Raw genomic sequence first — 16,211 nt, 5'->3', positions numbered from 1 at the left:
ACTGAACTTGTTTCATGTGTGATATATGGTATGAATCGTCTTGTGTAATCAGTCACTTCTGTCGGTCACAAACGCAAGCATATTGCTTGAAAACCAAAATAGAAGACAAGCAGGCAGATCTCTTTTGGAAAATGAATGCTTCCCTTTTTGCTTACATCATGATATTCTAATTAGGTTAAAAAATACTTTTTCACACAAAATATTGTTTTTGGAATATATATGATAGCATGGAGAGTTCAACCTAATTTGATTATTTAAAATTTATTAATCGATTAATAAATAAATGAAACATAAAATCCCTATACATAAATAAAATTCTGCTTCCTCGACATATAAACATATTATTTTGAATCTATGTTTTCTTGAGAAAAATAATCTATAGCATAAAATAAGTAACCTACTTATTCATACCGGAATTCCCTGAATCAATCGACCAATTAATCAAGCTTCTGTGGACACCAGGGCATGGCCTTGAGGAATTCCCAAGTCATTTGCCAGCTTTGTACACAACTGCAATTGTATGTATCACATTTTAATTTTTGGATTAAATTGATAAGATCAGTGAACTAAGCGGTAGAAATTAATTGTACCTGTCTATAAATTGTAGGATCACCATGTGATTTTCTTAGTTCAACTACATACAATGAAGGGCTTATCTCAAACACCTGACATACATAGTTAATCACCATTAAACCTGGATAGAGTGATCACAACAGATTTGCTCATATTCTAACAAAGGAGTTTACCTCGGCTGCAACTGAAAGACTGCCGAGACGTTTTTGGCCTCTGGGTTCTTGTGTTGCTTTCAGCTAAACAAAGCAACATTCAAGATCTTTAGTTATTGTTGTCATTACTATGAAGCATATATACCAAGGCATAATGTTAAAAATGCCCCTATTATTTAATTGCGTAGTCACTTTCGTTCATATTCTTTTTTTAGAGCACTTTGGTCTCCCGATGTTTTATTTTGGAACAAAATGTCCCCTAGTTAGATGAAAATCATTGGTTGATTAACAGTCAACATTTGTCGCTAATGTGAGACCGTCACGTTACCACTTTCGACATGTGGCATGTACCCCATCATCACTATCGACACATGATGTGACACATCATCAATTGTGATACATGATATGTGTCGCATTATCACTTTGGACACGCGATAGTTTCTCATCAGCGGCATATGTTGATCATTAATCAACTAATGATTTACATACCGTCAGAGAACATTTTACCTCAAAATGAAGTGTTGGAGGCCGGAGTACTTTAAAAATTTGGAACCAAAGTAATAGACGTTAGGGGTGAATTTTGACATTATGTCATATACCAAATCCTCTTTGTTCTTATGAAACTGACGAAAACGCATTGGGAAAGTAGTGAGTGCATCAAGCAACAAACCTTCCCGTTTCTCATTTGGACTCGAAATCCCATCTCTGTAACCGTGTCCTGGATCCTTGCAAGCAAATCATTACCCGAGAGATTGGATGTAAATCTGATCTTCCTTTCAGAGACATCCTGCAATCGCATAGTTGGAAAAGTTGGGTGATCAAAATTATAAAACAATGAAACAAAAGTGACTACAAATGTAATTTACTCTAAATTCAATGACCGTAAATGTTATTGCTAGATAAAATTCCCCATCATCAAAATTAAAGTTCAATGAACTGTAAAAAGTTTTTTAATTTCGGGCTTACCTCCTTCTCAAAGAACCCAGAAAGGTCTAGGCATGAAGACATTCCTATCAACTGGAAAGCATTAATAAAAGAGGGTGATTCTTGACTCCTCCCATCACACCCCTTCATCAAAATAGTGTTTCTCTCCGTCATGTTCCAAATTTGCAAAAAACAGGACTCATCCAAGATTTAAGAATAAAAAATGTTTGGAGCTCATACCACTTCACACATCGAGAAGGCTTCGTCATCAATGTATATATCTTCGTCGTCATCGTCGTCGGGTATTGCAGGAGTATAGTCTTGCTTGAACCATCCATCTTCCTTGATACCCGCCATTGTTATCCTGGTTTCAGGGTTTGGATCAAGTATCCTTCTTATCATGTTCCGAGCTCCAGGTGATAACCATTTTGGAATCGGAGGATCCCCTTTGAAAATCTGAAATCCAAATCTCTCAACATAATTGTTCATTGGAGTTGCTAAGAAAAATATACATATATATTTAAGCCCAAAGTAAGCATTGGGAATACCTTTTGATACAGAACTGCAAGATTTCTATCATCAAAAGGGAGATATCCTGTGAGAATTACATATAGGATGACCCCGCATGACCATATGTCTGAAGTGGCACCATCGTATCCTCTATTTGCCAGAATCTCTGGTGCAACGTAGTTTGGACTTCCACATGTTGTGTGTAGTAAGCCGTCCTCCTGGAAATTCAAAATAGAGTTATTTCAAAAGGACTTTTCTTTTTATAAAAAAGATGGGTTATTTTCTTGTTTAGAATAAAGCACTTCATGTACCCTAATATGTTGAGGCAATGCACTGAGACCAAAATCAGATATCTTTATGTTCCCTTTTGCATCAATCAGAACATTTTCCAGCTGAAATATATAAAGAAAGAGAGAGAAAAAACAGATTTTAGCCTAATAACACTATTGGTGATGGAAAGAAGAGAGGAGAAGACAAAACCTCATAGCCTAATAACATGTAACTTTTTTTATTTATTGATTTAACCAATCAAATACATGATATGCTTAGAGGTGATGAAAGGACCTTAAGATCCCTGTGGAAAATGCCTTTGTTGTGACAGTAACTAACACCATCAATTAACTGCTGGAAGAAATGCCTTCCGTCAGCATCTGAAAGCTTCCCTTTGGATGCCTGTTTATTTGATACAAAACAGATAAGCAAAAACAAAGCAGTGTAACTAATTTAACATTACTGCAGCACCAAAGTAATTTCAAGCAAGCCCTTACAATTCTGACAAACAGTTCCCCTCCAGTAGCGTACTCTAGGACCATGTAAATCTTGGTTTTGCTTGCCAATAACTGCATGTTTATTATAAGCAAAGGCATCATTCGAGCAGTTCACTGTAGTCTGTAGCTGATATAGACTTGATAAAATGAAAATCAACAACTCTATAATCATATGATTATAATTATCATAATAAACAATACATGTGTATTTAAAAAACGAACTAAATAAATAAATAAACCAGTTTTTGTATTAACTTTGTTATGAAATTTCTATCGGTATTAGATAATGTATTGACATTCATTCTTAAAGTTCTATCTTCATTACAACTATTTACTTTTAGCATAATTTTACTGCCCGAGAGTCATATTTTAATAAAAACCATACAACTCAATTTAAAATACATGTATAGATTTGTTGTTGTGAAATGGCAAAGGAAGGACTTGAATAAAAATGACAGCACTAGAGACAGGTGCATGTTTTTATATTAAGGGGTGAGCTTTTAAAATTAGGAGGGAATAAACTTATAAAATTTAAAGGAACGAAAATATAAAAAAAATATATAAAATATATAATAATTTTAAAATTTTCTCAACTGCCCCATCCCTCGACACCATCATGGAAACGCTTATCACGGCTAATATTGGTGGGCGCAGATATATATAATTACCGGGGCTCGCCACCTTTCAGCCCTTGAATATGTGATTGTAGCTAGTCCCCAGTTGGCGGGCGATTTGCCCAGTTGGCAAGTATTTATATGATTTGATAGTAGCTTTGGGAATTTCGCGGAAAAATACCTAAAAAGGTGTGGATGTATAAGATACAGCAGTCTTAATATATTATTAAAGAAAAATATTATCAAAAATATTAATATTCTTTTAATATTTTCGGTAAAATATTATCTAAAATATTATTTTTTCTATCAGAAATATTAATATTGGGCACTACCTAAAATATTAGTTTTTCTACCGAAAATTAAGTAGCGAAATTAACATTTTCGGTAAGAAAATAATATTTTAGGTAATGCTTTACCGGAAATGTTAAAAAAATATTAACATTTTCAGCAGAGTCTTTCCTTAGCCGTATATTAAAGCTATCGTACAACAAAACTATCCAAAAAGGTGTTTTCCTTTTTTATTCTGATTTATCTTATTTTAATTACTAACTTTAAAAAATATTTAGTCACTTATGTTATCGACTGTCTTATTTTGATCAGTAAATCATTAATTACCATTAATTTGATGATGTGGTAAGTTAACAAAAAAGAAGTTAATTTCAAATAAAAAAAAGTTAATTTCAAATTTGACATTTGAACTTTTAGAATTTATTTTTTTCACCATCTTCCGAAAAAAATAAACCAACTTATCCCGAAAAATTTCTCTCCTCTATTACTAGACGTCACCGTTGCTATTGTCGATACTGCCATCTTCATCCATCGCACGTCCCATATCCAAACCCCAACGCCTTTGCACCTTCACCCTTCGTAGCCTTATAAAGGGTGCAGGGGGTGTGAATTTATAAGGGAGGGCATACAAGCGCACATGTGGCAAATTAAAGGGCATGGGTGTTCAATTGACCAATGCTACTACAGTGTCTAGGTCTACCAAGACTCGGGTGGTGGCTTAATTGATTCTAGATGTGAGGGCAGTCAGCATTGTTCCGAGAGGTTTCAATCGAATTCGAGTTAAGCAATAGAGAGAGATAATGCCTAAGGGGACGATTGATGGGGGTTATGACTAGGGCATCTTGCATGATGTGATCTAGTGAAGAGATGGTTTGTGCTTTGAACGAGAGAGAACATTGAGGGGTTCGTGATACTTGATGACAGTCGATGAGTTTTAAAATGGCAGGAAAGTGAGGTCTGACTGACGAAGACGACGGTTTGGGATTTTGGTTATTTAAGTGACCAACGAGGTTAGTTGATAAAGTCAATGGCTTGAGGTTGAAAACCAAGGGGTTTCTAGAAAAATAAAAGATGACAGCGTAAACATGGAGAGCACAAAAAGACTAGGTTTTCTTCGTTTCAGGCTCTTGTAAAAGATGGGGGAAATGCGATGGCTGAGTACTTGCAACAACAATGATAACAAGCTTAGGATTAGAGCTTGGATTAGAGAATTAAGATTTTTTAGGGAGTGCGAAAAATAAAATTTTGAAAGTTTTAAGGGTTAAATTTGAATTTAGATTTTTTTTGTTAATGTATCAGGCTATCAAACTAACATAAATTAACATAAATTAAAGCTAGTTAATAATTAAGTGATTAAAATAAGACAAATCAATAATATAAGTGACAAAATTTTCCCTTTATCAAAATTGATGACCAAAGTAAAACATACAGAAAAGGAAAACTATTCACCTATGTAGTTTATAAAAAAAGATGAAATTTTGAAGAAAAAAATTAGGAATTAGATTTTTTTAAATTTACAGTTCTATTTAATATCAAACGTTAACAATTTTGATATTTCTATCGTTTGAACTCAGACTTCAAAAAACAACAACAATTCATTTAATAACGAGGTCCCTTATCCAATCGGGTTCTATATTTTTCAATTGTAAGAAATGGGCCCCACTTGACAACTGGTCAGTGGGCATTCATAAATTGAGAAGCTCAAAAAGGTGGTTTGGTTTGGTGGTGTTAACATGGGAAGGCTTGCCGCTTGGGTATTCCCTCCCCCAGGGAATGACTTCTGGGCAATTCATGGTAGGCAAAATAGGTAATAATAAACAGCCAACAGACCGGCCAAGATTTATGCCTCTTGGGAGGCTCAGCGGGGACACGTATTTCACGTGCCAGACCTAAAAGCGAATCGCAAGAATAGTTATATTGACCCTAAATTTGGTAATGGCCACAAACGACATACACGTTTGGGGCCCTCGGGTGTGTAGTAGATGAGAAAAATTAATACCCCACAGTAATAATGATGATGTAACAGTTTGTGGTGAATGGGTGACGACTGGTCCAATTTGATACCCGTTACAGTTTGCTGAGGCTTTCCAATTTCTAATCAGGTTGTAGCTGTCGTTGTAAAGGCATTTATGTATGATATGGTATATGATATGATGGCTAATTGGCTAGGTTAAATGCTGCTGAAGTGGATTAAGAGACTAAAGGCCAGGCACCGAAAATATCCAATCAAACTAGGGATGTGTAAAAATATCCGACCCGATTAATCCGATCCATCAACTTGAATTTAAAAAAATCGGATAATTTTTTTTAAAAAAATTACCAACCGGGTCAGATACCCGGTCCGATATTTCCCAGGTCGAGCCTGGATCACAAAATTGAGTTTTTCCAGATACTCCCTTAAGTATATATATAATGAATTATTAGATTTTGTATTTCGAACTTTTAAACTTTATGCTCAGATGTTGGAATATGTAATTCTAAGTTTTGAATATTTAAATTTATGTATATATTTTTAAAATTAATAATTTGAAAAAAAAAAATCGGGTACCCGCAACATTCATATGGACACGGACCGAGAAATCACTGGCCTGGATATCTGAATTTGCACACCCCTAAATCAAACCATTTAAGCATAAAATTAACTAAGAATTCCTTTTTTTTAAAAAAAAAAACATATTTGCAAAAGGTCAAATGATAAAAATGAATCAAAAGTGCTTATTCTGTTGCAAGAATAAAAATAGTTTAAAAAAATGAATGGGTTGCACTTATTTTTAGTTTTCTCAATTGAAACATAAAACCAAATTCAATAAGATAATTAAATACATAGTGCTACTAATAGACCGACTGCAGGATATATATATATATATATATATATATATATATACAAAGGAATATTATTGTAATTACTTTTAAATATAAAGGAATATTATTGTAATTACTTTTAAATATGTAAGTGATAACTATATTATTATTTGAGATGGATCAAACATATTAGACTTGAATCTAACTTGACATTATCCTTGAAAACCAACCCGGCTTAAATCTAGTTCTTCTAAAAAAAATAAACTTATAAAATTATATCATATCAAATCAAAATTAATTATATATACAATATTTTTGTCAATTCGAGTTGAGTGTGATATTTTATCTCAAATTTCGGGTGAGATAAAACCTCACTACATCTAAACTGAATCGAATTACAGATAAAATGATATAATACTTAAATTAAATTTAAGTGATAAAAAATTCAACATGAACCATATCCATTCCTATTCACGGATGTGGAACCATACAAATTAGTCATAAAAGGGGTGGGGGCGTAATATTATTTTATTTTTTAAAAATTATATTATATTTTTATCTTCCCTGTATTTGATAGAGAATTTGGGGTTCAAATATCATATATGGATCGCAGAGGTATAATTAAATTAATTTGCATGAACCAAACAACACCAATAATTACTAAGAAACGGTAACAAAAGTAAAAGACTCACCTCATGTAAGCGAACCACGTTAGGATGTTTGAGGAGTTTCAAAGTGGCGATTTCTCTCTTTATCTGTGCAATTGGAGATTGAGATTTTTTTTGTTTCCGAATTTTGAATCCGAAATTTCCTTGAATTTACAGAAGAAACAGAAACCAAACAACAACAAAAATAGAATCAGTAGTTTGGTAAGAAACTAAAAGAACCTGATCGGCTATGTTGAGTTGAATGAGCCTAGACTTTTCAAGGATCTTGACGGCGAAAGGGAGGCCGGAATGGAGATTCTTAGCCAATTTAACTTTGCCGAAATTCCCTTCCCCGAGATTCCTCCCCAACTCGTAATTCCCCAACTGCAAAATCCCTTTCTTCTTCTTGTTATTCTTCTCCTCTGTTCTCTCGATGCCCATTCACAATTGTTATCTCTGTAAATGAATCGAAATCTAAATAAAATTCCACAAGATCTGCGCCTCACTGTATGTAATTTTCTGGTAAAAATAATGTAGCTTAGAGTAGAGAAGGCTTAAAAGAGAAGATAAATGGAGGAGAGAAGAGTTTGTACGCGAAAATGTTTTCGTAACTCAAGAAACCGTTTAAATGGACCTTTTTAATGCCAACTTGGATTTAAGTGTTCTAATTCTTGTTTCGGTCCTTTTACTATATCCAAATGTGGGAATTAGTCCCAGTATCTTTTATTTCACATAATTCATAATCTTTATTGCCGGAACCTATTGAGCGACCTCGGTGGTAAAAGGAGTATTATTTTCTCTAGAGTTTTTAAGTTCAAGCAGTTGCGTCTGCATAATGTACGTTATCAACGGCTAAGAAAGATTTTGAAAAATATTACCTTACAATCACCCTAACTATTCAAAAAATAATAATATCTATTTTTGCAACTTCTTTAATCGAACTCGAGCTCAACACGAGGCTTTAACGAGTTGAGTTTTTTTATAACTTTTTAGTAGTTATCTTAAAAAATTATTTCTTTCAAAAAATTACTAACTTACTAATAGATAATAAAATAGACGATAAATTACTAATCTATTAATTTCTAATAAATAATTAAAAATACTAAATACTAAATTAATAATTAATAATTATTATTTTATTCCACCCAAAAATCAAACACTAATTGTTATTTTAATGTATTTATGGATTGTTATTTTCATGTTAAGATTTTGAATTTGTTTCATACACTCTTTTAATAACTTTTTGTTTATATTTATTAATTTATGCTTATATTAAGTTTTTATCTATATAGTATTAGTAGATTTTACTTATAGTTAAAAAATAAAATAAAAAATTTGGTGAGCTTAACAAGCAATGAGGCGAGCAACTAGAGATGCCAATCAGTCGGGTTAGGGTCGAGTTTTTGGTCAATCCGACCCGATCCAAAAATATGCAACCTCCACCCGAACCGACCCAACCCGAAAATTGTATACCCTCCACACGACTTGACCCGACCCGAAAAATATATACCCTCTACTCGACTCCGACCCGAATTTTTATAGTATAAATCTGACTCGGCCCGATATCAAATAAGGACTTAATTTAAAAAAATTAAAAATTAAGGAAATTATTTTATTATCCTCGGGTCGGAGTTTTTCACCCTCCACCCGACCCGATCTCACTCCTTAAGAAATCCAACCCGATTCGACCCAAACCTGAATTTTTTAAGAAAAAAACCGACCTTATTGGGTCGGAAGCCATCGGATTCGGGTTAAACTTCCATCTTTACGAGCAACGAGCTTAATGAACAAAGAGTCGAGCAATAAATTTTCTTAATGAGCACAAGTTGAGCAAAATTTTAATGAGCTTAACGAACAACAATTTTTTTTTAAAGAGCGCAAGTCGAGTAAAAATTTAACGAGCTTAACGAGTAACGAGTCGAGTCCAACAATAAATTTTTTTAACGAGCATGAGTCAAATTTTGCCCAACTCGGGGTCGACTCGCTCGATAAGGAACCCTAGTATGTAGAGTGTGTTCGAGAAAGATACTAAATATATACTACCTTATAATCATCTATTTCATACAATTAAAAAAATATTTTCCAAGACATAATAAAAGTAATATCAACACGATGGGTTAGGATGAATATTTATTTATTTTTTTAATCTGCGTCAAAATTTTAATTGGAATGTTGTCAATTTCTTTTTAGAGGGATAATTTTTTTAGATATTTAAACTAACTAGTAAGTAGTAAGAGTGGTTAAAGTAAAATATAAGGACTAATTCCTCATTTGAGTGGAATAGAAGGATCAAAATCAAAATATGGCCAGTTTTAAGATAAAGATAGTAATCCCAATAGGCAAGCCCACCATTTAATAACTTGCCCAGACTGCAGGTTTTATACTAATAATTTCATTCATACTTATCCCAATTATTTGGGATTTTCATCAATCTATTTACTAAATAATTCATACTTACTAATACCATACTCTTTTATTACTACTATTGTTATTGTTATCATCGTTGGAGAAAAATATTATTTGTTCCATAATTTTCGTTTCCAACGTATAATTTTGCTGTAGTCATTACCTTATATGATTTAAGGTGAAGTGGATAAATGATTCTCTATGATATTGTTTTATTAAATTTCTCGACTATTAAAAGTTATAAAATGATTCTTCGACTATAGAACGTTGCTTTGTTAAGTCGTTTGACTATTAAAAGATACAAAATGACCACTCAACTATTCATTATATTTCAAACTCATCATTTTAGTTAAAAAATTAACAGTTGTCTAAGTTGGACGTTAACATGATGACCATGATATGATAGTCGTTTGAGATTTTGGGATCAAATTTTATCATATCACCGTTAATTTTTTAACATAAAAGGACACGTTTGGAACATAATAAATAGTCGAGAGTAATCATTTTATAACTTTTAATAATCGAGAAACTCAACAAAACACTCCATAATCAGAAGACCATTTTGTAACTTTTAATAGTCAAGAGACTTGATAAAACAATACCCTATAATCGATGAACTATTTATGTACTTTACCCTATAATTTACTACTCACTTTTGAAAAAGAAATGGGTTTGCAAAATCAAATTCTTTTATTTGTATATGAAATAAATTTTTTCTTAAATTTTATTTTGAAAGTAAGAACTTTTATATATATATATATATATATATATGACGTCACATTTTTTCTTGTTTATTTGTGTTGTGCATATATTAATTTAATATTTTGGAAATATTATGTTTATATTATAATTGGGTTCAGGATATTATATATTTATAAAAAAGTATGATAAGTTGACAGCTTTCTTCTTGTGTACAGCCATGGGTTTCCGGAAAATGTTGTCATCAGGAAGAATAAGAGTGAGTACGTTTATTCATCCGCTTTTAACTTACCTGAGAACACAACCAGGAAACTATGGAGACATCACTTCTGTGCATCGCTGCGGTGAATGCTTCATCATATTTCTTCTCGGCTATCTTTCTTCCTAACTCTTTCATTGGATCCATATGTGCCTCCGGCTGATACTTGTGAGGCAGATAAACAAGAATAGTGACTAATATATACAGAAGAATACATTAGTCCTTGCATCAAATATTTTCTTCTTCCTTTCTTTTTACAGAGTTCTGGGGAGAGAACATGCGAACATACCATCTCGTGCAGATGAGCCAACGGTCCATTACTCGATTGTGTCACCAAGGGATTTCCTGCATTAGAGTTGGCACCTGAAGCTGCCATAGCTATAAGTTTTTGTTGCCCATTTGCCAATTCTCCACTTAAAGTTTGTGTGATTGAAGCTGCAGAATTAATAGCATCCTGCAAATAGAAAGCAGGTGATCTTAAAAGACCTGGTTTGTACCACAGCCAAGTCTATAATACACATACATAAAAAGCTGCCTTTGTGAATTACATCATATTGGACCATTAAAACTGGCCGCCGACAGCCGTATAATCAATCATCCACACTGAAGTTCTTGGGAACAAACAAGTCTATTACCCTAAAACCCAATACTTCAGATAATATCAAAGGCTATCGTTCTATGGATCAATTCTGTGCACGTCGGTGTAAAAGCACCGGGCTATGATACTATATTCTTAGAAATCTCCCATTCAAGCACAAATCCTAAATATCTACCTTCAGAACTTATCTTGGTAGTTTACAAGGTTAATCAGGCAACCAGATTTTGCAGAAAAAATGTTCGGCTAAAGCCACTACTATCACCGTCTAAGACTAAATTATGCATCATCAGTCAATCCACAGATATCAGCAGACAGTAATAAGACTGTCCTGCAACTTATCCTAGAAAAGAAATTAAGTCAAACAACTTATCATAGACTGGTAAAGACCACAAAAGATGAGAAGAATGTTCAATTAAACTTGTTGATAGTTATGCTACTAAGAAAGCTCATTTTTGACACATTAAAGTGGGAACTAAGTCATCATCCAAGTAACCAACGAATTGTCACCGATCTACCATACCTGTAGAGCAGCGACAACGGGAGAATGTGATTTTTCAAATTGCTGCCGTTCAGCCGCGGTGTGTTCTCTTAGCCCTTTTTGAAATATTACATCAATTTGCTCATACATGGATTTGCAGGACATCTCAAATGCTGGAATAACACAAGTGTCCAAGCTAGACCTCAGTACATCCTGCGGACAAATCCAGCATTTCTCTAATCAGCAGAACATTCTGTGAGTTCAAATGGAAGATATACGACATACATTCCAACCAAAAAGGTCAACAAAATTTCAACAGGGAGGATAAGCAATAGAGGGGATATCTACAAAAGATTGAATTTAGAGACATAAAATACAATGAGAAATAACTAGCAAATTTTGGACATTCATCTGAGGGGTTCTAAAGCTAAAGAGTTATCTACTGGAAACATGAGGCAGATAGCTATTCCTCACCACACCCCCCAATACAAAAAACAAAATAAAAACCCAAAAAAATCTTCTATCAACTTTAAATTCAGAGCAGTTTAAGTTCAACCACCTGTGTCAACATAAAGTAGAGGGGAAATAGGAACAAATATTTCACGTGAAATAGAATTTAGTGTTTCTACCAATCATAAGCGAAGCTTATCCATTAAGAAGGGTACAACTCTGCAATTGAATTTGGTGATGCTGGACAATACATGTAACTGCATTTTACAATAAAAGTAAAAAGCCATATGAAAGGTTGTGAATTTCATTTAGAAATGCCCATGAAACATTTGAATGCTTTTTTGTCAAAGAAGAATACATTCACCAATCTAACCGATCTAAATCCATACAAATGAACCTTAATCATCTAGAAATAAATTATCTTTCCTTATCAAGCTCCAAATAGGGAAAGAGAAAATGCATGGGAAGGTTCAAATGAATACAGAGAAAAAACAACTGACATAAGTACAAAATGTGGATGCATGAACAATAAATTACCTGAAGTGCTTGCTTTCCAGAAATTTGAAATTGTGCTTGGATTTGTCGGGCCAATGTCACTTCAAGTTTTGAACTGACCGACTTCGCGAAATGATTCACTGTCTTCTCTCCAACTCCTTTCTGGAAATTACCCAATTACAACCCCCATAATATAACTGCTATAGTTTTAGTGGCATAAGGGAATTGTATACCACATTTTTCTACATTTAGAGGAGAAAATTCACTAGCATAAAACGAAGATGCTTGATGAAAGAAGGCTACCACAGCAACATATAGTGTAGGAACATTTGAGGCATCACCAAATTTTACTCAGAAACAAAGTAAAAGATAGGCCAAGATAGAAGGAACCTTTTCAGCATCTCTTAAATAATACGATCAGCTCTGTTGAAGACTAGTTAAATTACTATTTAACATTTGTGATCCCGAAAAGAACCATATAGTGTTTAGTATTTTTTTTTATTTAATTCACCAGTTTCATCAAATTCAAGAGAAAACAATACATTGAATATAAAATTTTTCCTATGAATATCACATTGACATTGACCAGTTCCAAGAGGCAGCTGTTAACATTATACTGGTGCATCAATCCAAATAAATGAACACCACTCATATACAATACCAAACAATCTGATATGTCACCACAATTTATTCTTTCTTTGTTTACCTGGAACGACTCTGTAATGGCAGAAAATATACTTTTCTCCAGAGTGGGAACAATAGCCCGAGCCACAACAGGGCCAAACTGCAGCTGTTTCCTTTAAGGATTTCTCAAACATGGCTGGCAAATCCTTATTAATACAGTTTGTGACCAAATTTGTTATTTGCTGCATGCGGTCTCTTTCTAACTTCTCTTGTCTTGCATTTTCATCTTGGAAACGAGCCCACAAAGCATCTGTATTTGCCTTTATAGCTTTCTCAATGCTCCTGACCAAGGATGCTTCCAGTCTTTTCCCTTCTTTGTTAAACTGAGCAGAGACAATTGCATTCATCTGCTTCTGCACGCTATGGGACTGCATGGTGCAACAAAATCATTATATTAAGAAGATTATATCACAAGAGTTAGCGTGCGCGCGCACACACATATAAACACAAGTGATTCTTCAACTTTTTTCCTAGAAGAAACAATACTTTCTTCAAAAGGTTGTCTAGCATTTTAAAAAAAAAAGACCTGCTGAAGCATTTCCTGCATGGCTAGCAATTGGGGGAAAGTAGCATCAGTTGACAAAGCCCTGGAACAGCACCCTGGTTCATTAGATGAATTTATAGAATTTTATGGGCTCGCTGAAGGGGAAGATTGGATAGATACTTGAGAAGTTTTCTTCTTCTTTTTCCCTTTAGAAGAAGCAGGAGACAGGGAAACGGCAACGGCAGTGTCTGTTTCACCAACCTTTGGAGAGGAATCTTTAATCAGATTGTGGTCATCTCCATCTCCAGCATTACTCAGTCCATCTACTTGAACTGAAACACCAATAGGATTAGCTTGTTGAGCTCCCTCAACACCATAACTTTCTACACAAAATTCTCTGGCTGTCTGAATGCCAAGATCCGATGCCTGAGAGTAGAAGACCTTTTCTTTGTTATCTGTAACAATAGTATGAGAGCCTTGTTGATATTTGGTTTCATTAGTTTGAGAAAATCTTGTCTCACCAAGAACTTCATCATCTACCTCTATTCTTTCAGCATCATTCTTTACTACATCTTGGACTGTTGTCTCCCCCTAATTGATAACCTGACTAACCTGAGCATTATCTGTCGATGAAGATAAGTTAGACAATATCTCAGATGGTGTTACCAGATGGGTTGAATGTTTGAACACTGCACGAGGATCAGGAACAGATGAAATGCCATTCTGGGCAACATCTTCACCTTTCTGCAAGTGATCACCTGAGTAGGGCATTTCAACCATATTCTCCTGGACCATATCTACTTTGTGGCCAACAGAATGATCAAGTGTTGAGTCGTTAACATGATCAGAACCTGATGGACTTCTAAAACCAGAAGATTTTCGAGACAACCTTGGAGTTAATGGAAGTGGAGGTGATGCAGTGTGTGTATTTTCGGCACTACTACCAGGCAGCAAAGTACTTGGCTTACTTTCCGTACCAGACACAACACTCTCGGATATGAAACAAACCTCAGAAGAAGCTGATTTTTTAGGATGGCTCAACATGGGAGCACTTCCATAGCTGCTGGAGCTTATATATGACACTGAAATTGAGGAGCTTAGAGTATTTTCAGTTGGTTTATTTCCACGAGATAATTCCAAAGAAGAATCAGAGTTCATGCCATCATAAACATGAGCAACATTGGAATCTGTTTAATCCAGGTTTGTGTTTTCCAGGAGTGGTGGCAGGCATTGAGACAAGTCCAAAGAATATTGCTGAATAGCATGTGTTTGAACGCAGTAGACTTGGACAGTAGATTCTCCACCTGGCAAACTATCACCTGTTCCAATGAAACTCAATATAGGCATTGTGACAGTGAATTCAGCTATATAATCTATGCAGGTTGTGTTAGGAAATAAACCGAGAACGGGTAATTTCCCTACAACCAGATTAGTGAGAATGCGAAATAAAAGCGGAAAAATAATACCCGAAATTGATAACGGAGTTCAGCCAATTATGCCTACGTCTTCGGACTGTTGCAGATCTTTTACTAAGAGAGAAAATTTACAGGTGTTTACAAAACACTCATTACTCACAAGAAAACTCTCTAGTATTGGGAGAAAGAAATGATTTTGGATGATTTTGAAACTAAATGAGCTAGGGTATTTATAGTTGAAGCTTAGGGACTAATCTTTGAAAATATCCTAAAGTGCAATGACTAAAGTGCACTTTACCCATTACCTAAATTCAAAATCCTTGCCAAACTTTGACAAAAATGTTAGCAGCCAGTTGCTGCCACTTTTCTTGACTAACTTTTCAACAATCTCCACTTGAAGACTGATTTTAATATGTCTTCACACCTCGATCAATGCAACAGCATTTCTGGTCTTGTTATTCTAGCATGCCAACTGAAGCTGAACACAACTTCAGTTTGTCCGTAGTCATCGTCTTTGTTAACATGTCTGCCGGATTTTGGGCTCCACTGATCTTTTCAAGTTTCAAAATCCCATCTTCTAGAAGAGACCGGATAAAATGATATCACAATTGTATGTGTTTCATCCTGGAATGAAAAGACGGATTCTTTGCTAGATGGATAGCACTTTGACTGTCACAATACAAGACATTGTTTTCTTGTTTCTTGCCTAACTCTTCCAAGAAACTTTGGAGCTAGACCATCTCCTTGCTGGCTTCCGTAACAGCGACATATTCTGCTTCAGTTGTGGAGAGAGCAACTATCTTCTGTAGTTGAGAAACCCAACTCACTGCAGTACCTCCTAGAGTATAGAAATACCCTGTAGTGCTCTTTCTGATGTCAACATTTCCAACTAAGTCAGCATCTACATAGCCTGTCAGTATCGTATCTCCACCTTTGAAACAAAGTACTTTGTTTGTAGTACCCAGC

The 16,211-nt window shown here is 34.5% G+C and overlaps 1 protein-coding gene and 1 pseudogene across 3 annotated transcripts in view; both read right to left on the bottom strand.

Moving 5' to 3' along the window:
* Positions 1–415: 415 nt before the first annotated feature.
* LOC120152493 (CBL-interacting serine/threonine-protein kinase 1-like) overlaps positions 416–16,211 on the bottom strand; it is a 27,305-nt gene continuing 11,509 nt past the window's right edge. Inside the window, exons 2-14 of one of the 3 annotated variants that reach the window (XM_039164700.1) lie at positions 12,225–12,234; positions 7,518–7,733; positions 7,323–7,385; positions 2,927–2,998; positions 2,724–2,831; positions 2,471–2,551; positions 2,198–2,377; positions 1,890–2,105; positions 1,692–1,793; positions 1,396–1,512; positions 747–809; positions 591–665; positions 416–510 (exon numbers count right to left, since the gene is read on the bottom strand). In XM_039164700.1, the coding sequence (XP_039020631.1) occupies positions 442–510; positions 591–665; positions 747–809; positions 1,396–1,512; positions 1,692–1,793; positions 1,890–2,105; positions 2,198–2,377; positions 2,471–2,551; positions 2,724–2,831; positions 2,927–2,998; positions 7,323–7,385; positions 7,518–7,718 (1,347 nt within the window). In that variant the 5' untranslated portion in view covers positions 7,719–7,733; positions 12,225–12,234 and the 3' untranslated portion in view covers positions 416–441. The remainder of the gene's footprint in view (positions 511–590; positions 666–746; positions 810–1,395; positions 1,513–1,691; positions 1,794–1,889; positions 2,106–2,197; positions 2,378–2,470; positions 2,552–2,723; positions 2,832–2,926; positions 2,999–7,322; positions 7,386–7,517; positions 7,734–12,224; positions 12,235–16,211) is intronic. The other 2 variants (XM_039164701.1, XM_039164702.1) reach the window with 2 other exon arrangements.
* LOC120152521 overlaps positions 8,037–16,211 on the bottom strand; it is a 21,612-nt pseudogene continuing 13,437 nt past the window's right edge.

Source organism: Hibiscus syriacus, unplaced genomic scaffold (assembly GCF_006381635.1).
Source record: "Hibiscus syriacus cultivar Baekdansim isolate YM2019G1 unplaced genomic scaffold, ASM638163v2 tig00111092_pilon, whole genome shotgun sequence".
NCBI classification, from domain to species: Eukaryota; Viridiplantae; Streptophyta; class Magnoliopsida; order Malvales; family Malvaceae; genus Hibiscus; species Hibiscus syriacus.
The sequence above is the reverse complement of the archived record's forward strand: the minus strand, read 5'-3'. Positions and strand labels throughout refer to the sequence as shown.